General features: G+C 41.4%; 2 protein-coding genes across 6 annotated transcripts in view; both read left to right on the forward strand.

The window, feature by feature from the left end:
- LOC308461140 (uncharacterized protein) overlaps positions 1 to 22,130 on the forward strand; it is a 50,553-nt gene that overhangs the window by 18,711 nt on the left and 9,712 nt on the right. The window contains exons 1-5 of one of the 3 annotated variants that reach the window (XR_013978815.1): positions 10,856 to 10,900; positions 12,573 to 12,638; positions 13,313 to 13,602; positions 14,951 to 14,968; positions 16,905 to 16,950. Coding sequence is in view for 2 of the 3 variants with exons in the window: in XM_080977802.1 (XP_080833928.1) it covers positions 14,951 to 14,968; positions 16,905 to 17,195; positions 18,167 to 18,294 (437 nt within the window). In the remaining variant the exon portion in view is untranslated. Of the gene's footprint in view, positions 1 to 10,855; positions 10,901 to 12,572; positions 12,639 to 13,312; positions 13,603 to 14,950; positions 14,969 to 16,904; positions 17,196 to 18,166; positions 18,496 to 22,130 lie in introns of those variants that run through there. The other 2 variants (XM_080977802.1, XM_080977801.1) reach the window with 2 other exon arrangements.
- On the forward strand, positions 80 to 6,844 carry LOC308461143 (uncharacterized protein). 3 transcript variants are annotated; one of them, XM_080977807.1, is made up of 5 exons: positions 80 to 186; positions 2,302 to 2,367; positions 4,131 to 4,421; positions 5,283 to 5,300; positions 6,452 to 6,844. In XM_080977807.1, the coding sequence occupies exons 1-5, from the start codon at positions 165 to 167 to the stop codon at positions 6,577 to 6,579; spliced, it is 525 nt and encodes a 174-aa protein (XP_080833933.1). In that variant the 5' UTR covers positions 80 to 164; the 3' UTR covers positions 6,580 to 6,844. The 3 variants fall into 3 exon arrangements, with proteins under 3 accessions (XP_080833933.1, XP_080833932.1, XP_080833934.1); XM_080977806.1 differs by lacking the exon at positions 5,283 to 5,300 and having other exon boundaries at positions 4,131 to 4,439; XM_080977808.1 differs by lacking the exon at positions 5,283 to 5,300.

Below are 22,130 nucleotides of genomic sequence, written 5' to 3' on the forward strand. Positions count from 1 at the left end.
CCACATGTGGAGGTGTTCCCCAGGGGAGGGGATAGAAGCATGCATGCTGCAAAAGTCGTGATGATTTTCGTCTCGTCTGTGAGAGAAGTAGAAGGAGCTGAGAGTCAGAAGTGGGGAAGAGTGGACAAACATCGAATTGGCAAGCCAACTCCTGCTCTGCCCTGATGAATCTCTTCTGGGTTCTCTGTAAGTTAGGGAAACTGGGAAGGGAATTCATGCATATGTTCAATCTCTTGAAAGATGTGGCGAAAGAAAACTCCATAATTCCCATCAGAGTTTTCCTAGGAGTGTGTGTGGTTGTGAAAATTAATGGACTTAGCTGAGATGACGAAATTGACATGTTTTATCAGAGAAAAGTCATTATTAACATTTACTAAAGATTGGAAACCTCCCACAGACTTTTTGCGTGGAAAATAAAATAAAATAATGACATTTGGATTTGAGGACTGAAGAAAATGGTTTATAGAAGATGGAATTATTAGGTGTTACACTGGAGTAGATGAAGTGAGTGATGTTTATATGTAGCGGTCAGATGAAGAATCAGAAGTTCTTTAGCTTCCTAACTTTTCTCTCTTTTTCTCTTTTAATTCATTTCTCATTTCCTTTTCTTTATCACTTTCTCAGTCTTCTTTCCCCCCTCTGGATTAATGTTTTAGTTTGGATTTTAGAAATAGATATTGGACAATAATCTTTGTTATTCTGTTTATAAACTCTAAGAAAATTGATTTTTTTAAAAAAAGTTAATGGACAAATAGCAAGATTCTAGAAAAGGTGCATAAGTAATGAGAGTTATGTACAAATGGACTCCATACTACTAGTGAACAGAGAAACTAGGGAGAAAATTCCATGTAATTACTTGAAATGGAGGAGAAATTCTCCAGCATTCCAGAAATAGCACAGCTTTTCATTTCCCTTTCCCTTTTCTCTGATTCTGTGAAGTTAACGGCAGTGGGAATGAGTTGGCAGCCAGGCTCCCATTCTGCATCCTCTCGCATTGCCCAAAACCAATGTCTTTCTAAGGCTATCTGGCGGGTGGGAACAGAAACAGCATAGAAAATTGTTGAAAATACTAGAAGCAAATGCTTCAAGATGGCCTTTTACTATAACAGTGAGAAAAGGAATACTCATAGAAAAAATATTTTTGAAATGTTCTCAGAAAAATACCTTGTAGGAATTTTTTGCTTGACTCTAAAAATAAAAATGGGGAGAGGCAACTCTAATAGAGACAACTGTATGTACTCATACTTAGGGTTGCCATACGTCCGGGAAATTCCGGAGCGTGTGCCTCAACAACTTTGTCTGGGTTTTTCGTTTTGGGAATGTGGCAAGCTGTATGACGATAGGTTCTGTGAAGTTTCGATTATAGATCATAAGTCCTACGCAGAAGGTGATGGCATAAAGCATACTGGGACAAGTTAAGCTGGGTTGAAGCCAGATCCAACCCATTTTCAACAGAAGGGCTGCTGCTCTAAGTGAGGCAGGGGAAAAACAAGTCTAAAAATATTGTTCTATGTGAGGTTGCCAGGACTCAAGACTGATTTGAATGAGCTCAGGTTCCAGTCTAAGTCACCTGCTCCTTGCCACATCCCTGCAACAGCCTTCTGGAGGACTTACAGTGTCCTCAGTTTAACTAGCTAAGCTATGATGAGAATATCTTTGTCTGAGCTGCATGGTGAGCCCAGCTGAGGGAGAGATCTGTTGCATCCTGAGGACTGCAGAAAACCCAAGCTGTTTCCAACAGACATTTTTTAAAATAAACCAAAATTAGGCCTTCCTCTTTAACTTGTGGAGGACATTTCATGAAAACATCCAACTTCTTCTTCTTCTTCTTCATCTTCTAGTACTATCTGCAAGAGAATAAAGGATTTCAGTTGAAGAATGACTGGGTTATACAACATAATGTGAATGTAGAAATTAAAGAAGTGTTGGTAGAAGGAACAGTGTGAAACACATGGGAAAGGGCAATTTTATTGGTTTCTCCTCAGCTCTGCATTCGCACATGCTTGTTTAATCTCTTTCAACCCCATGCACCCTTTTGCACCCAGAAAAAAACCTGCAGCAGAATAGGAGGTGCTCTGACATAGAGGAAACTTGGCAATTATATGCCATTACATTGACTCTCATTTATATGTGTATTATTTTCATAATTGGAAACTACCAGGGTTTGCTAGAATACACTAAAGCCACTCCAAAGAGGCTGCAGCCAAAATAGCAGGTCTGGAGAATTATTAAAATACTGCTCTGCCCTTGTGTTTACTTGTTAAAATATATTATAAACATGTTGCATGGATGTTATTGCAGGTGTTCTGCTTGCAAATCACTGGTGTTTGGGTGATGAAAAAGATTCAGAGCTTTGCACTTCTGCAGGTGAGTTTGAGACTGTGCAAGACTGTGTGCGCTGGTGTGTGTTGCAGAGAATGGTGTGTGTTTCTTCCTCTACTCGAACCACATGTCTAATGCTAAATGTTCATTATCAAAGAAGGTCAGGGCAGTTTCATTTCATCATCAAGCTTATAGAAAATATGAGATGTAGAGGCTGCCACCCACACTTTCTCAGCTCACCAATCCCACCAGCCCTCCATCCCCTCCACCTGGCTAACCCCTCCTCTATTTACACCTCACTCACCTCCTTTCCTATCCCCTCATATCTTGCCCAAACCCCCTCTTTAAGCTTGGCTGAACCCTCCTTCCCTCACATTCTGACCACTTACTAAAGCTACTGTGACCTTCTTTTACATCCTGCGCTGACTGCTTTTAAATGAGGCCAGCAGGGGCTTTAGAGAGCAAAACCACTCCCTGAAGGGCCTCCCATCCTCATTTAAGCAGCTGATGTGGGCTGGAGCTAGAGAGTTGCTGTATCCTAAAATACTCAGCAGTGTTTCCGTGCGCTGCTCAGGTTCGCCATTAGTGGCTTAGTCATGCTGGCCACATGACCCGGAAGCTGTCTGCCGGCTCCCTCGGCCAATAAAGCGAGATGAGCGCCGCAACCCCAGAGTCAGCCATGACTGGACCTAATGGTCAGGGGTCCCTCTACCTTTACCTTTAAAATACTAAGCCTTTTGGAAATGTGACATAGGATTGCCTCATAAGATCTTTTTGCTTACCCATAGCTGTCAACCTTCCCTTTTTTTGCGGGAAATTCCCTTATTCCAGCGCCATTTCCCGCTGCTTCCTGCTGCTATCCCGGATTGTTAGATATCCCATAGACTATCCCCAGGACAGGTGAGGCTGCTGATCTCTTATTTTTGAGGCTGCTGATTCCTTATTTTCAAATCTGAAAGTTGACAGCTATGTGCTTACCTAACTATTAATCTTCTATACCTTTTAGAAGATTGAGAGTTTACAATCCCAAATTTCTAAATAAAAATTTAGGTAGTATTAAAATGCTTTAAATAAATAAAACAGAGTAGAACACTTGCATGCCACTTACCCCAAAAAGAAAAAAATAAAAGCAGTTTACAACAAATAATTATGAAAAAGCTGTGCTGAAATGCTATGTTGTTGTTTAGTCGTTTAGTCGTGTCCAACTCTTCATGACCCAATGGACCAGAGCACGCCGGGCACTCCTGTCTTCCACTGACTCCTGCAGTTTGGTCAAACTCATGCTGGTAGCTTTGAGAACACTATCCAACCATCTCGTCCTCTGTCGTCCCCTTCTCCTTGGGCCCTCAATCTTTCCCAACATCAGGGTCTTTTCCAGGGAGTCTTCTCTTCTCATTAGGTGGCCAAAGCATTGGAGCCTCAGCTTCAGGATCTGTCCTTCCAGTGAGCACTCAGGGCTGATTTCCTTCAGAATGAATAGGTTTGATCTTCTTGCAGTCCATGGGACTCTCAAAAGTCTCCTCCAGCACCATAATTCAAAAGCATCAATTCTTCGGCAATCAGCCTTCTTTATGGTCCAACTCTCACTTCCATACATCACTACTGGGAAAACCATAGCTTTTACTATACGGACCTTTGTTGGCAAGATGATGTCTCTGCTTTTTAAGACAAAAATAATGGCGATAAAGAAATCTAATTCCACATGATTGCTGAAATGTTCACCCTTCATTGCAACTGCATTTTCACTAATTCTCTGCATTCATTTATGTTCTTTCTTTATTTCTTCCCTTCGTTTGTTCATTCTCTAGGTGAACTTCCTGCTCCTGATTTATTCTTGAACAAAACTTTGGTTCCTGAAGGGGAAACTATCACAGCACTATGTGCGGCTCCAGCAGAGGTTTTTCTGACTGGATTTTTTTTCTGTAAAGATGGGGCTCCTGTTTCATCCAAGAAAGCAGCATCTCAATATGTTCAATACATAGTCTATGCATCGCCGAAGAATGCTGGCAAATATTCCTGTGGTTACCAGCAGAAGGATGCAAAGAACCAAGTGAAGATATCTGCCCTCAGTGTTGCTCAGAATCTGATTGTCCAGCCACGTAAGATTGCATTTGATAGTCCCATTTAGAGTTCCAACCAGCCAGTCATGCCATATTTCAGCACTGTCCATTTAATTCCCCACCCATTTGGTTTCTATTCCCTTATGACAAGAGTTAATCACAGCCACAGAGCATGTTCAGACTTCCCTGGAGCACATTCATATATTTATCTAAATGAAAATAGGTGCTGTTTTGCAACTAATGGAACAGATGTTGGAGGATCTGGCCAATAGCATGGAGATGACAACACTTCTCCAGGAACACTGTTTAATAGAGTATTAAAAATAGGTATTGCTTTTAGTCAGCTTATCAAAAAGATTCATTATTTATGTGTCTAGCCTCTAGGAATGGGGCTTAGGTCAACCTAAGTCCATCCTGTTTCATTTCTTACGGCACATCATGTTTTTCTAAAGGTTACATGTGTTCTTCCATCCAGCTCATTTATACTTTGAGTAGGGCCAATGAAATGAATGGTTTTGTCATAACCATTGATTTTTAGTTCAAATCATAACAATTGTAATAATGCACACACACACACACACACACACACACACATTAATGTATATATGCATTAATGTATGTATGCATTCCTCAAAATATGCATTTTATCATTGCTTTTCAATGCATTTCCAAATAAAATACACAGGTTATATTAAAATCTGTATTTCTGTGGGCGCCTTTTGTGGCAAAACCACATTACAAAACCCAGAGAAGTGTGTGATCTAATCAGGAGTTGTGTTCTGATGCACAGTTCAGTTAGGCACCACTGCCTTGATAGAGCACAATTATGAGAGCCTTGTTGTTCTTGATGGGATGATGAGCCATGCTTTTCTGATATTGTCCATGTTTTTCCCCACCCAGGTTATTATGATTCCAATGGTAAGTAAGCAGCATTGGTGAGTAAAAATATTGATTTATCTTACTGTTTCAGTATACCATTTTAAATCTTGACACAAGAACAAAACAACGCAATTCATAATCAAACACAATCACAGAAACAAAACATTTTTTTCTCATTTCTCATCAGAGATCGTTAATACCCTAAGGGGCCCATAAGGGGCTTGAGGGAAGGATTGACCATGGCAAACTCAAGCGTGAGTTTGGTATCTGCCTGATTGAAAACTGCAGCCTGGTGCCCCAGTGAGACCTTGCTTGCTTGGCTTGCACCATGGCAAGGTTTAACTCTGGCTGACACCTGTCGTACAGGTCTGGAGTGATCCAAACCCAGCAGATACATTCCTTCAACATGGGGCTTATGGAATGATGATCTGATCCTGGGACCCAATGCCATGCCAATCCTTGCCCTGCCTGCTGATGTCAACAAAGATTTGGCCTAATTTTATCCTATCACCATTGAGCAATCTGGTTATTTTGCTGCTCACATGGGTAACATAGTGCACTTGCCTGGGCAAAAAAATGATTAAAAGAAACCAGCCACAAATAGATCATTCACACCCACTGTAAAATTAACCTTCATCAATAATGAGAGTTTTAAACCTCAGATAATATATATATTATATAGAAGGTATTCAATAGTTCAATTATGACTGGAGATTATGTAAATGATAAGGTCTGCCTTTTCAGCTTGCTGTAGACATTTCAAGCAAACACCAAATTCTTCAACATTTTCCTCTCTTGTTCTTCCCTTCTCTAAAACACCCTCAAAGGGTGGATAGGATGGAAAGAACTATACAGGAAAGAACTATAGTTGAAAACTGAGAGGATTGTTCTTCTTTTACTATTTTATTATATGTTGCAAACTGCTACAGGAATTTCTTTTTCTTCTCTGTCGTCCATTGTAAAGGCCTTTGGCGATATACAATAAAAATGGATTGATTGATACTATTTGAGAGAATCAATAGGAGTATATAATCAGAGTAGGAAAAGTGTAATGATACACTTGTACATTCGTCCCACAAGCATCAAACCGTAGGGAACTTGTTAATGTCTATCTGCTGATTTATCTATCTGTATCTGGTCATATCTGAATAGACACAAAAACCTTTCTGATTTTTTTCTGTTCAATCCAGGTCAGACACTATCTCCCTATATTTGGATTCTCCGCTCCTCATTGGTGCTTCTTCTCCTGGTCTCAGCTCCAATCATCACCTATTTCATGGAGAAGTGTAATTGCTCCTTGGCTGGACCTAGAAACTAGGAAATCCCATTGGAAGAAAGAAAAATGCCTCCAGACTATTCTTTTGCTATCCTCCACACCTCATCCATCTATAAACTTACAATAAAATTTCCAGTATTTTACTAAGCTGGTTTTGAGCTTTAGGGTTCAAATAAATGGCTTGGGTTCATGACATCTGCTAGGCTATCCAGAAGTTTTTATAGCAATACAGCAAAGGTGTCTGCATAGTATTAATGGACATCTTCAATGGATAGCATTTTGTCTTCTGAGATTTAAATCATGTGCTGCTCATGTGCTGTATTTTTATAGTATGTTAGCCACCTGGTGTGTGCTATGTTTACAAAGACCAGATTCTATGTAAATGAGTAGAAAAATAGATATACAGATAGTAAAAAAATTATATGGGGACCCTCAGCTGATAGACCATGGTGGGGAACCTTTGGAGTCCAACCCCATTAGCCAACTTTGATAGATGGACAGGGCAACCCACCTGTCCATCACATGACATAAATTGGTCAAAATCCCTTCATACATTTCCCAAACATGGGAGCCACAAAGAAGGGGGGGGGTTGTCCACCCTATGTTTTGCAAGCCACTTCATGACATGCCTTTCAACCTTCAAAACTAAAGACTTAAAGGAACAGCACAACATGGCTTCAAAGAGCTACACTGGGAAGGAGGAACTTCTCCCCTCTCCTTGAGCAAGGCATGCTTTGTTCCTACAAAGGGACAACTGAGGCCCCACATGAAGCTCCCAATTGTTCCATTGAAGGCCTGGCTTTATTTATTTAGAAAAAATATTTATATACTGATATTCATACGTATATATCAGAGTGGTTTACAACAATTGTACATAAAACCATATAATAAAAACCATATTAAAAGGTTAAAATCAGAAACAAGCTGAGGATGTCAGGTGTAGGATGGGTGGACTGGGCTTCCATAATTTGGTCAGCCAAAGGAGGAGACGTGATGGGCCTTGGTGTGCCCATGCAATGGAGGCTCCCAACAGCAGTGTAAAACCAATCCAGCCTCTGGCAACTTTCCTCCTGGCTTATAAATCGTTCTCATCCACAAATGAATTCTTATTATGCATCTCATTCCTCCCAAGACACAAAAAAGTGGGAATAAGCAGGTGAAGATTTTAAAATGGATGAAACAATGTGAAAGCACATTTATGCTGTATACAATCTTGTGACCAGGGATTCCAGGTGGGAGAGCAAATTGTCCAAACAAACTGTCCCAAATGTACATGCCAAATCAGAAACACTTGCAGAAGTAGATTGCATAGTGCTGGTATCTATCCAACCAGTTGAGGTAGTGCTGCTCTCCTATGACGCTGAGGACTCCAGCTCAGAGGACCAGCCTCCTTCACTGTCAGAGTCAATGTCCACTAAAACCCCTTTAAGGGATCTTGTCCCTCTCATAGAAGGCCAAACTAGCTACAGGGGCATTCCTGTTTAAGGCTCAGTTTGAGCATGACTGCTGAAAAAACAGCTCTGCTTTGATAGAGTCCCCAGGCTGACCCTTGCAAGGAACCTTGTCCATAGTACTTTCTCTGTGATGCCTTGTTTTGCATCCCTTCATCTCTGAGCTGCTGAGGTAATCAGTCAAAAAGGAGAGCAATTTCGTACATCTCCTCTCCAAAGGAACACCTTACAGACCATCTCCCCGGCCTCCCTTTCACCTGGAAGACTTGAAGTCGATGCACATTGCATGAGTACTGCCTATTTCCCAGGAAAGATGTGCAGGCTGAGATTGCCTAGGATTGCAGATTGACCTCTGATTCTGTATCAAGCTGTGGTCATCCAGATCCTGATGGACTACAACTCCCATTTTCCTTTACCATAAGCCATGCTGACTGAGACAGATGGGAGATAGAGTCCATCAGCATCTCAAAGACCACAGCTTTCCCACGCTCACTCTATATGCATTTTGTTGGCATATATACAGGGCACTTCAGATACTTACTAAACAGGCAGATGGGGGCAGCTAGTTTGCATATCAGTGACAGGTGGGACCAAGACAATGTTTATTAAATGTTTTGATCACTTTCAGAATTTTTTATTCCATTGCTCTAGTTATGTTTGCTAACATGGACTCTCTCATGAGCAAGGCTATTGGTGTTACAGTTCTGAAAGGTGAATTTGAGGAATAAGCTAAAATATGAAAAAGGCATTAAAAGGAGATAATGGTATAGGTACTGAAGCCCCCAAAATAGCATTTACATTTTCTGAAGACTAATTTACCACACTGGTTCAGCCTAGCATCTATTTTGATGAATATACTTCCTTCCTTTGAGGTTTTTATGAATGCATTTCTAATAGATTGGCCTAATGGCTATGTTTAATTTTTGCAGTTCTGTTTTGCCATACACGTCATTGCCTCTCATGAGGTTCCGGTATCTGTAGAGGTGGGTATCATAGAAAAAGTATTAGGGAGCAACCCTTTGCACAAAAAATTATAGTAAAGCAAAGCAAAGTTAAAGCGGCATGAAGTTTTACCAGATCCGAGCCTCATTTGAGAAGCAGAGCTGCTGCTCTACTTAAGCCTGCCAGATGGATAAAAATCCTTTAAATGCGGGTTTATGCCAGATTCACATGATCTAGCTGAATGGGTTTAGGATCCAGCGTAAACCCTCCCTTCTTGGTCTTGCCCATGTCATGCCACCGGGATGCTCATTTTGGGTTAGTTACACCAGTCTTGTCTCAGGTAGCTTTGGCTAGGTAGGCTGAGCCCTGGTTGAAAGGGTTGAGCAAGTTACACCTTTCACTGAGCCAGAGTTGGGGACTTAATGCTGGCTGAACCCAGATGAGCCAGGAATCAGCTGGCTGAGCCAAAGATCCAGTGCATCCCAAACTGCTCGTCCCAACAGATCCTGCCATGGTGCTTTGACCAAAAGAAGCAATCCACCCACTAACTATTTGAGTAACCTAGGGACGCTGTTATATAAAGAGCCAAGTCCCCTGCCCCCCCCCAAAATGTTTTATTCTTTTCCTGTCATGAGATTCCTTATACTGAATTTCCATAAAGAAGAGCAGCTGCAGGGAACAGGTAAAGGTAAAGGGACCCCTGACCATTAGGTCCAGTCGTGACCGATTCTGGGTTTGCGGCGCTCATCTCGCTTTATTGGCCGAGGGAGCCGGCGTACAGCTTCCGGGTCATGTTGCCAGCATGACTGAGCAGCTTCTGGGGAACCAGAGCAGCACACGGAAACGCCGTTTACCTTCCTGCCAGAGTGGTACCTATTTATCTATTTGCACTTTGAAGTGCTTCCGAACTGCTAGGTTGGCAGGAGCAGGGACCGAGCAACGGGAGCTTACCCCGTCACGGGGATTCGAACTGCCGACCTTCTGATCGGCAAGTCCTAGGCTCTGTAGTTTAACCCACAGCTGAAAAAGAAATGAACAATGGAACAATAATTTGCTATAAGTAAGCTTTGATGAGTTTATCTCAGATTAATTTGGAAATTGTTGCTTTTCTTTGGGGAAGAGAAATAATCTTCCTAAGCCAGTCTAAAGGCTCACAGAAATTACCGCTTCCACATCTCAAAGGAAGCTGGAGCCTCTTTCTATGGGGATACTAATAGAATGGCTGAATCCTTCACACCAGAGATAGAATGTAATAAAATGAAACTGATAGCCAGACAGCAGGAAGGACCAGGGTCACTTGCCTTACAAAATGGTTGCTCTTTCCACTTTAACATCAGAAACTGCTGGACTAGGGATCAAAGCCCTGTGACATAAACTTGGCCCACGAGGTCTCACAATGCAGCCCAGGCACTCACCCCTCTTTATAGACCATGTTATCTAGGGGGTGGTTTGTGTGCATGGGTGTGTACATGCTTTAGCTCCATTTTGGGCATGGGCTGTTTCTATGCAGCCCCATCTACTTTGTCATAAGGGAATACTGTCTGGTGTGGGGGGGATTTCCTATTTATTTCCCTAGAATGAATTTTTCACAGCAAATGTCTGAATCTTCTCTCTATCATGTGAACTAATTTACTCATTTTCTGAGGGGTTTCTGGTGGGGAGTAAATAGGATAACGGATGAAAACCTACCTTTATGACCATCAAATATTATCTCTAAGTGAATGTGCCTGAGGGTCATAGCCCACCGGAAGGAAAGGTATAAAATTAAACATTCTTGAGTGGTAGCTGCAGCCACATGTGGGGGTGTTGTCCAGGGGAGGGGATAGAAGCATGCATGCTGCAATATGATTTCCGTCTCGTCTGTGAGAGAAGTAGAAGGAGTGGAGAGTCAGAGGTGGGGAAGAATAGACAAACATCGGATTGGGAAGCCAACTCCTGATCTACCCTGATGAATCTCTTCTGGGTTCTCTGTAAGTTTGGGAAATTGGGAAGGGAATTCATGGATATGGTCAAATTCTTGAAAGATCTGGGGAAAGTAAACTCCATAATTCCCACCAGAGCTTTCCTAGGATAGTGTGTGTGTGTAAGATGGAAAGACTGATCATTACCAAGAATGGAGGAGTGGTTTTTAAAATTAATCGACTTAGCTGAGATCATGAAATTGACATGTTTTATATGGAAAATTCTGGAGCATTTGAGGGAGCACATGCCTGTGTGAGAGGGGGATCAGTGCAATTAGCGGTGGTGGATGGCACGGTGGGGAGTGGGTGATCGTAAAACTTTGACACACACCACCTCCAAAAAAAGAAAAAACTCAACAACTTTGTCCAGATCTGTAGTTTTGGGAATTTGGCAAGCTGTATGACAATAGGTTCTGTGAAGTTTCCATTATAGATCATAAGTCCTACGCAGAAGAAGATGGCATAAAGCATACTGGGACAAGTTAAGCTGGGTTGAAGCCAGTTCCAACCCATTTTCAACAGAAGGGCTGCTGCTCTAAGTGAGGCAGGGGAAAAACAAGTCTAAAAAATATTGTTCTACGTGAGGTTGCCAGGACTCGAGACTGATTTGAATGAGCTTTGGTTCCAGTTCAAGTCACCTGCTCCTTGCCACATCCCTGCAACAGCCTTTTGGAGGACTTACAGTGCCCTCAGTTTAAATAGCTAAGCTATGAAGAGCATATCTTTGTCTGAGCTGCATGGTGAGCCCAGCTGAGGGAGAGATCTGTTGCATCCTAAAATGCACATGTCTTTAGATCTTGTGATAGGATTGCGCCTGAGGACTGCAGAAAAGCCAAGCTGTTTCCAACAGACATTTTAAAAAATAAACCAAAATTAGGTCTTCCTCTTTAACTTGTGGAGGACATTTCATGAAAACATCTAACTTCTTTTTCTTCTTCTTCTTCTTCTTCTTCTTCTTCTTCTTCTTCTTCTTCTTCTTCTTCATCGTCTTCTAGTACTAACTGCAAGAGAATAAAGGATTTCAGTTTAAGAATGGCTGGCTTATACAACATAATGTAAATGTACACATTAAAGAAGTGTTGGGAGAAGGAACAGTGTGAAACACATGGGGAAAAGGGCAATTTTATTGGTTTCTCCTAAGCTCTGCGAATGCACATGCTTGTTTAATCTCTTTCACACACCATGCACTCCTTTTGCACCCAGAAAGAAAAATGCACCAGAATAGGGGGTGCTCTGGTATATAGGAATCTTGGCAATTATATGCCTTTACATTAACTCTCATCTATATACGTATTGCTTGCATAATTGGAAACTACCAGCAGGGGCGTTCCAAGGGGGGGTGCCATTCCAAAGGGGGGGTGACAAAAAGCAGACCCCCAATTGGCGGCAACCCCCAGGGCACATGCCGTTTGCCGTGCCCCTCCCACGGGCGGTGCACTGTGCCTTGTGGGCGGTGCACCCCCCCCCTGGCTGCACGCCACACCCCCTGAGACGAGCACCGCTCTGGGTACCAGAGCGGGTTGCTTCACATCTGACTACCAGGGATTGCTAGAAAACACTTAAGACAATCCAAAAGGCTGCAGCAAAAATAACAGATTGAGAGAATTATTAAATCATTGCTCTGTCCTTGTGTTTACTTGTTAAAACATATTATAAACATAATGCATGGATGTTATTGCAGGTGCTCTGCTTGTAAATCACTGGTGTTTGGGTGATGTCAAAGATTCAGAGCTTTGCACTTCTACAGGTGAGTTTGAGACTGTGCAAGTCTGTGTGTTTGTGTGTGTGCAGAATTGAAGAGAATGGTGTGTGTGTGGGGGGTGTTCCTCTACTCATTCCGAATGTTTAATGCTAAATGTTCATTATAAAAGAAGGTCAGGGATGTTTTGTTTCATCATCAAGCTTATAGAAAATATGAGGTGTACTAGAAGCTGCCACCCACACTTTCTCAGCTCATCAATCCCACCAGCCCTCCATCCCCTCCACCTGGCTAACCCCTCCTTCATTTACCCCTCACTCACCCCCTTGCCTATCCCCTCATATCTTGCCCAAACCTCCCCTTTAAGCTAGGCTGAACCCTCCTTCCTTCTTCTATACATTTTTAAGAATTAAATTGAGAATTTGCAACCCCAAATTTCTAAATAAAAATTGAGGTGGCATTAAAATGTTTTAAATAAATAAAACAGAGTAGAACACTGGCATGCCACTTTCCCCAAAAAGAAATAATTAAACCAGTATACAATAAACAATTATGGGGGGAAACAGTGCTAAAAAGCAATACAGTAAGACAAAAACAAAGGTGATAAAACAATCTAATTCCACATGATTCCTCAAATGCTCACCCTCCATTGCAACTACATTTTCACTTACTCTCCGCATTCACTTATGCTATTTATTTATTTCTTCCATTTTTTTCTCTAGGTGAACTTCCTGCTCCTGATTTATTCTTGAATTCAACTTTGGTTCCTGAAGGGGAAATTATCACAATACTCTGTATGGCTCCATCAGAGGTTGTGGTGACCAGATTTTTTTTCTGTAAAGATGGGGCTCCTATTTCATTCAAGAAAGCAACATCTCAAACTGCTCAATACATAGTCTATGCATCACTGAAGAATACTGGCCAATACTCCTGTGGTTTCAGCAAAATAATGCAAAGAACCAAGTGAAGACATCTGCCCTCAGTGTTGCTCGGAATCTGGTTTTTCACTCAGGTAAGATTGTAGAAATGATCAGTCTAGGGTTGAAATGAACGACAGACGAGTGGCAAGTGTCATATGGGAGGCATCTACCGAGCATGTCTCGGGGAGTCCCTTTTATTGACTATTACAGCATTGCCACATATGTGCTTGTTGCTGATTGGTTAACACAAATACAATACAAGGGTTGCTTATAGGCATTAATCATGAATAGATTAAAGGTTGGGAAAGGGAACACAGAATTAGACAGGCATGAAAACCTCCTTATTAAACAATTACTAATGATTGATATGGCAAAGCTTAACAGGGCATAACTATTGTATTCCATAGATGTGGTCAACCATGCATTAGGAACAGGTCAGGATATGATGTTTCATGAACTCAATGTGAACCGAACAATCTAGGAAGGAATGTTTCAGCTCAGAGCAGTTTGCCAGACTCATGTGCAGAAGCAAATGTGCAGAAGCAAAACTTCCCATCAATTGCAAGAGAATGTTGCATGGTGGGATAGTCCTGTTTAGAGTTCCAGCTAGCCAGCCATGCCATATTCGAGCACTGTCCATTTAATTTCCCACCCATTTGGTTTCTATGCCCCCACGACAACTGTTATAGCCACAGAGCATGTTCAGACTTCCCTGGAGCACATTCATATATTTATCTAAATGGAAATAAGTGCTGTTTTGCACCTATGCAACCAGTGTTGGAGAATCTGGCCAATAGCATGGAGATGACAACACTTCTCCAGGAACACTGTTTAATGGCATTTTAAAATAGATATTGCTGTTAGGCAGCTTATCAAAGAGTGATGCTTTTGCAACCTGTTAAAATATTTATGATTTATGTGTCTAGCCTCTAGGGTTGGGGCTTAGATCAGCCTAAATCCATCCTGTTTCATTTCTTTTGGCACATCATGTTTTTCTAAAGTGCATGAAAGGTTACATATGTTCTTCCATCCCGCTCAGTTATACATTGAGTAATGAAATGAATGATTCTTAGTCATAACAATTGATTTTTAGTTCAAATCAAACCCATTGTTATGATGCACCTTAATATATACATTAATGTACTCATTTTGTATGCATTCCTCAAAATATGCATTTTAGCAATGCTTATCAATGCTTTTCAATGAATTTCCAAATAAAATACACATTATATTAAAATACATATAAAGTGGGCCCCTTTTGTGGTAAAACCACATTAAAAAATCCAGAGAAGTATGTGATCCAATCTGGAGTTGTGTTCTGATCCACAGTTCGGTTTGGCACCACTGCCTTGATAAGAGCATATTTATGTGAACTTTGTGTTTCTTGATGTGTTGATGAGCCATGCTTTTCTGATATTGTCCATGTTTTTTCCTGCCCAGGTAATTGTCCTTCCAATGGTAAGTAAACAGCATCAATGAGTAATAATATTTATTTATCTTATTGTTTGTTTTAGTATGCCATTTTAAATCTTAACAGAAAGACAAAATAATACAATCTATACTCAAACACAATCACGAAAAGAAAACATTTTTTTTCTCATTTCCCATCAGAGATCATTAATACCCTAATGCCAAATTTATAGAATCTTTTTGCCACTGTGGAAAGTTTGATAGCACTCTTGATGTCAATGTCTGAATTTCTCTCCTTTTTTGCAAAGACAAATGATTGCCATCAATCAAGAGCCAGTTGGCTATACAGAGAGTCAGGGAAATGCATCACTCTTTACTGGTTTTCCTGTGATTTGTGCATGCTTTTCACCATACCTCTTTATGCCCCATTCCATGCCCAATAAGCATGGGATGCCTTTGCCCAGTGGCACAGTGGCCCATAGAGTGCAGCAAAATACTGGGTAAGGTTTTGCTCACTATCTTTTCTCTGTATGATGGGCTCATGGGAAAAAGCTGCCCTATGAACCCTTGCTGAAGAGGGGAGGAGGAAGCTTACATAAGTCTCTTTCCCCTGGAGCTCACAGACATTTTGCTTTGAGAGTATAGAGGTGGGCCCCATAAGAGGCCTGAGGAGAGGACTGACCATGGCAACCCAAAGCGTCGGTTCAGTATCTGCCTGGTTGGAATCTGCACCCTGGTCCCCCAGTGAGACCTTGCATGCTTGGCTTGCACCACTGCAAGATTCAACACTGGCCGACTCCTGTTGTATAGGTCAGGAGAGATCCAAACCCAGCGGATCCATTCCATCTACATGGGGATTGTGGAATGGTGAACTGATCCTGCGACCCAATGCCATGCAAACCCTTGCCCTGCCTGCTGCTGTCAATAAAGATTTGGCCTGATTTTATCCCATCATCGATGTGCAGTCTAACTATTTTGCTGTTCTCATGTGTCACATAATGTGCCTGCCTGGGCAAAGAATGATTAAAGAAACCAGCCACAAATAGATCATAGAAATTGATTGATTGATATTATTTGAGAGAATCAATAGGAGTATATAATTGCTAGAATAGGGATTGAGAACCTGTGGCATACACCTGGCCCATGAGGTCTCTCAATGCAGTCTTTATAGGCCTTGGGGGTGGTCAGGCTACATGGGGGCTGGTTTGTGTGCATGGGAGTGTACATGCTTTAGCTCCCTCTTAGGCATTATCTGCTTGTTTGCAGCCCCACTCATTTTATGCTGGAAAAATGTTTCCTACTTATATCCTTAGAAGGAATTTCCAACCATGATTAATGTCTGAATCTTCTCTCTATCATGTGAACTAAGCTACTAATTTTCAGAGGGGTTTCTGATGGGTGTTAAATGGGATAACGGATGAAAAGCTGCCTTTCTGACAATCAAATATTCTCTAAGTGAATGTGCCTGAGGGTCAGAGATACATTGAATACATCAGAAGGAATGGTGTAAAAATTATACATTCTTGAGTCGTAGCTGCCACCAAATTTGAGGGTGTGCCCTAGAGGGAGGGGATAGAAACATGCATTCTGCAAAAGTTCTTGACATAGGATTGCCTCGTAGGATCTTTTTGCTCACCTAACTATTAATCTTCTATAACTTTTTAAGAATTAAATTGAGAGTCTGTAAGCCCAAATTTCTAAATAAAAATTGAGGTGGCATTAAAATGCTTTAAATGAATAAAATAGAGTAGAACACTTGCTTAACACTTTCCCCAAAAAGAAATAATTAAAGGTAGTATACAACAAACAATTATGGAAAAAACCAGTGCTAAAAATGTATACAGTAAACAAAATAATGGATAATACAGCAATCTAATGCCAATTGATTACTCAAATGTTCACCCTCCATTGCAACTGCATTTTCACCTAGTCCCTGCATTCATTTATGCTTTTTCTTTATTTCTTCCGTTTGTTCATTCTCTAGGTGAACTTCCTGCTCCTGATTTACTCTTGAACGCAACTTTGGTTCCTGAAGGGGAAACTATCACAGCACTATGTTTCGCTCCATCAGAGGTTGTGGTGGCTGGATTTTTCTTCTGTAAAGATGGGGCTCTTGTTTCAGTCAAGAAAGCAATATGTCAAATTACTCAATACATAGTCTATGCATCGCCGAAGAATGCTGGGCATTATTCTTGTGGTTACCAGCAGAAGGATTCAAAGAACCAAGTGAAGACATCTGCCCTCAGTGTTGCTCAGAATCTGATTGTCCAGTCAGGTAAGATTGTCAGGGACCTGCAAGGGAATGTTGCATGGTGAGATAGTCCTGTTTAGGGTTCCAGCTAGCCAGCCATGCCATATTCTAGCATAGTCCATTTCATTCTCCATCCATTTGGTTTCTATCCCCCCACCACAATAATTTATCAGTATTTCATAGCCACAGAACATGTTCAGACCTCCCTGGTCTGCTTTTGAGATTAAAGTGTTCAAACCTTACAGTGTTTTTAGAAATGTTTTTCATCTGTTTACATACAACTAGCACATGCCTTGAGTGTGTAAGGTGCCATTTTGGTTGCATAAGGTTTGACACTCAACTCTGAACAAATAGATTGTGGAAAATGTATGGATGATTGTTTCTGTAGATCAAGGGGAGTGAGTTCCTCCTGAGTGCCTTGATGGCATCTGATGGCACAGAATTTATACATGATCAGCATAGATGTAACCAGTTTTCCCTATTCCAGGGAGGTAGGTAAATGATAGGTACATCGTTATTCCATGAGCTGGGGTACTTTATTCACTCCTCTCAATTTTCCACTGTAGGCATGAAAATATTTTGAGCTGTGTGAATAGTTGCATTAATCCTTATGCCCTTTTAGTACTGCATAGCAAAACAGCTATGCCAACATTTTCCTTACCATGTCATCTCAACCCAGGTTTTTGCTAACAATAGGACCATCCTTGACTACAAATTAAGATTAAGTGGAAGAGATTGAACCACAAAGCTAGGTTCAGGTGAATCTCTAAACCAAACCTTTGTTTAGCTGCTATGTCAGTCATTCTATGCTGCCAACATGTTCCTATATGAGAGAATCAATAGGAGTATATAAACAGAGTAGGAAAAGTGCTGTGATACAACAAGCATCAAACTATAGGGAACTTGTTAATGTCTGTCTGCTGATTTATCTATCTGTATCTGGTCATATCTGAATAGACACAAAAACCTTTCTGATTTTTTTCTATTCAATCCAGGTCAGACAATATCTCCCTATATTTGGATTCTCCGCTCCTCATTGGTGCTTCTTCTCCTGGTCTCAGCGCCAATCATGACCTATTTCATGGAAAAGTGTAATTGCTCCTTGGTCGGACATAGAAACTAGGTAATCCCACTGGAAGAAAGAAAAATGCCTCCAGGCTGTTCTTTGTCTATCCTCCTTCTCTCATCCATCTATTCACTTACAGTAATGTTTCCAGTATTCTACTAAGCCCAGGTCAAGTACTGGTTTTGACCTTTAAGGTTCCAATAAATGGCATGGGTTCCAGAAGTTTTTATAGCAGGTACTGGAAGCAATACAGCAAAGGTGTCTCCAGACTCTTCTTTGTCTATCCTTCTAACCTCATCCATCTATTCACTTACAATAATGTTTTCAGTATTTTGCTAAGCTGAGTTCAAGTACTGGTTTTGACCTTTAAGGTTCCAATAAATGGCATGGGTTCCAGAAGTTTTTATAGCAGGTACTGAAAACAATACAGCAAAGATGTCTACGTAGTATTAATTAATGGACATCAATGTATAGCCTTTTATCTGCTGGGATTTATATTATCTGCTGCTTATTTTAACATGCCTATGTTTTAAAATATTATTGTATTTCTGCCAAATAAATTGTTTCACTATTATGTTGTTTTGAATTGTGCCGTATTTCTATAATATGTTAGCCACCTGGTGTGTGCTATGTTTACAAAGACCACATTCTATGTAAAGGAGTATAGCAAAAGATACACAAATAGGAAAACAATTATATAGGGATCTTCAGCAGGTAAACCATGGGGTCCAACCCCATTAGTCAACTTTGATAGATGGCCAGGGCAACCCACCTGTCTGTCACATGATGTAATTCTGTTAAAATCCCTTCAGACATTATCCAAACATGTGAAACACAAAGAAGGGGGGGTTTGTCCACCCCATGTTTTGCAAGCCACTTCATGACACTCCTTTCAATATCCAAAACTAAGGACTCAAAGGAACAGCACAAGACAGCTTCAAAGAGCTACACTGAAAGAAGAAATTTCTTCCCTCTCCTTGAGCAAGGCATGCTTTGCTCCAGCAAAGGGACAACTGGGGGCTCATGTGAAGCTCCCAATTATTACATTGAAGGCCTGACTTTATTTATTTAGAAAAATATTTATATACTGATATTCATATGAAAATATCAGAGTGGTTTACAACAATGGTACATAAAGCCATATAATAAGAACCATATTGAAAGGTTAAAATCAGAAACAAGCTGAGGATGTCAGGTCTAGGATGGGTGGAGAGGGCTCCCATAATTTGGTCAGCCAAAGGAGGAGGCGTGATGGGCCTTGTTGTGCTCATGGACTGGAGGCTTCCCACACCAGTGTAAAAACAATCCAGCCTATGGCAACTTCCCTCCTGGCTCCTCAATAGTTCTCATCCACAAATGCATTCTTATTACACACCTCAGTCCTCCCAAGACACAAGCAAGTGGGAATGAGCAGGTGAAGATTTAAAAATGGGTGAAACACTGTGAAAGCACTGTTATGCTGTATACCATCTTATGACCAGGGATTCCAGGTGGGAGAGCAAATTGTCCAAACAAGCTGTCCCAGATGTACATACCAAATCAGAAGCACTTGCAGAAGTGCTTGTGCTGGTATCTATCCAACCAGTTGAGGTTGTGCTGCTCTTCTAGGATGCTGAGGGGATCAGCCTCCTTCACTGTCAGAGTCAATGTTCATTAAAGTCCATTTAAGGGAACTGGTCCTTCTCACAGAAGGCCAAAATAACCACAGGGAAGTTCCCATTTAAGGCTCAGTCTTAACATGACTGTTGAAAAAGCAGCTCTGCTTTAATAGAGTCCCCAAACTGAATCCTGCAAGGAACCCTGTCCTTAGTACTTTCTCTGTCATGCCTTGCTTTGCACCCCCTCATCTCTGTGCTGCTGAGGTAGTCAGTCCAAATGAAGAGCAATTTCGTAGGTCTCCTCCTCACAGGAACACCTTACAGACCATCTCCCCAGCCTCCCTTTACTTGGAAGACTTGAAGTCATTACTCCTTTCATGTACGTTGCATGAGCAGTGCCTATTTCTGAGGAAAGAAGTGCAAGCTGGGAAGTGTCCCAGGATTGTGGATTGACCCCAGATTCTGTATCAAGCTGTGGTCATCCAGATGCTGTTGGACTACAACTCCCATTTTCCTTTGCCATAAGACATGCTGGCTGAGGCAGATGGGAGATAGAGTCCACCAGCATCTCAAAGGCCACAGCTTTCCCACGCTCACTCTATGCAGTATGTTGGCACATGGACAGGGCCACTTCAGATGCTTGCTAAACAGGGTGATGGGCCCTCTAGTTTGCATATCAGTGACAGGGAGGTGGAACTATGATACAATAATGTTTATTAAATGTTTTGATCACTTTCAGAATATTCTGTTGTTCTAGTGATATTTGCTGACATGGACGCTCTCATGAGAAAGGCTGTTGTTGTTACAGCTGTGAAAGGTTAACTTGAAATATTAAGCTAAAATATTAAAAGAGCATTAAAAGGAGGAAAAGGAAAAGCAGTGAAGCCCCAAAATAGCACTTAGATTTATTGTACTCTTTTACTACACTGGTTCAGCCTAACATCTATTTTGATGAATATACTTCCTTCCTTTGAGGTTTTTATGAATGTATTTCTAATAGTTTGGCTTAATGGCTCTGTTTAATTTTTGCAGTTCTGTTTTTCCAAGTACACCATTGCCTCTCATGAGGTTCCTGTATCTGTAGAAGTGGGTATCATATTAGGAAGCAAACCTTTGCACAAAAAGTTATAGTAAAGCAAACCAAAGTTAAAGCGGCATGAAGTTTTACCAGATTCGAGGCTCATTTTAGAAGCGAAGCTGCTGCTCTACTTAAGCCTGCCAGATGAAAACAACCCATTAAAAGCGTGCTTATGCCAGATTGCCAGGTCACATGATCTAGCTGAATGGGTTTAGGATCCAACCTACCCTCTCCCTTCTTGGTCTTGCTCATGTCATGCCGCCGGGATGCTCATTTTAGGAAGTTACAGCAGCCTTGTCTCAGCTAGCTTTCGTTCAGCAGGTAGAGCCCTGGTTGAACTGGGTTGAGCAAATTACACCTTTGACTGAGCCAGGGTTGGGGACTTAATGCTGGCTGAGCCCAGATGAGTCGGGAATCAGCTGGCTTAACAAAAGAACCATTGCATCGAAATCTCCTGATCTAACAGATCTTGCCATAGTGCTTTGACCAAAAGAAACAATCCACCCACTAGATATTTGAGTTACCTGGAGACCCTGTCATATAAAGAGCCAATCCCCCCCCCTCAAAAAATGTTTTATTCTTTTCCTGTCATGAGATTCTTTATACTGAATTTCCATAAAGAAAATCTGGGGGGGGGGGGGAGGAAACACAACAATGGAACAATAATTTGATATGAGTAAATTTTGATGAGCTTCTCTCTGATTAATTCGGAAATTGTTGCAGTTCTTCGAGGCAGAGAAATAATCTTCCTAAGCCAGTCTAAAGGCTCACTGAAATGACCACTTCCACATCTCCAAGGAAGCTGGAGCCTCTTTCCATGGGGATACTAATAGAATGGCTGAATCCTTCACACCTGAGATATAACATAATAAGATGAAACTTGTAGCCAGACAGCAGGAAGGACCAGGATCAGTTGCCTCACAAAACTGTTGCTCATTCCACTCCAACATCAGAAACTGCTGGACTAAGGATCAAGGCCCTGTGGCATAAAAGTGGCCCACCAAGTTTCACAATACAGCCCAGGCACTCTCCCTTCTTTATAGGCCATGTTACCTTGAGGGTGGTTTGTGTGCATGGGTGTGTACATTCTTTAGCTTAGGCATGTCCAAAGTCTGTTTCGGGGGCCTAATCCAGCCCACCGATTGGTTTAATCCAGCCCCTGTGGGGTAAAATCATTAAAAAACCTCAACAACTTCAATCCTAAAAAAAGCCCAATA

This window comes from Podarcis pityusensis, assembly GCF_964106645.2.
Source record: "Podarcis pityusensis genome assembly, chromosome: 13".
NCBI classification, from domain to species: domain Eukaryota; kingdom Metazoa; phylum Chordata; class Lepidosauria; order Squamata; family Lacertidae; genus Podarcis; species Podarcis pityusensis.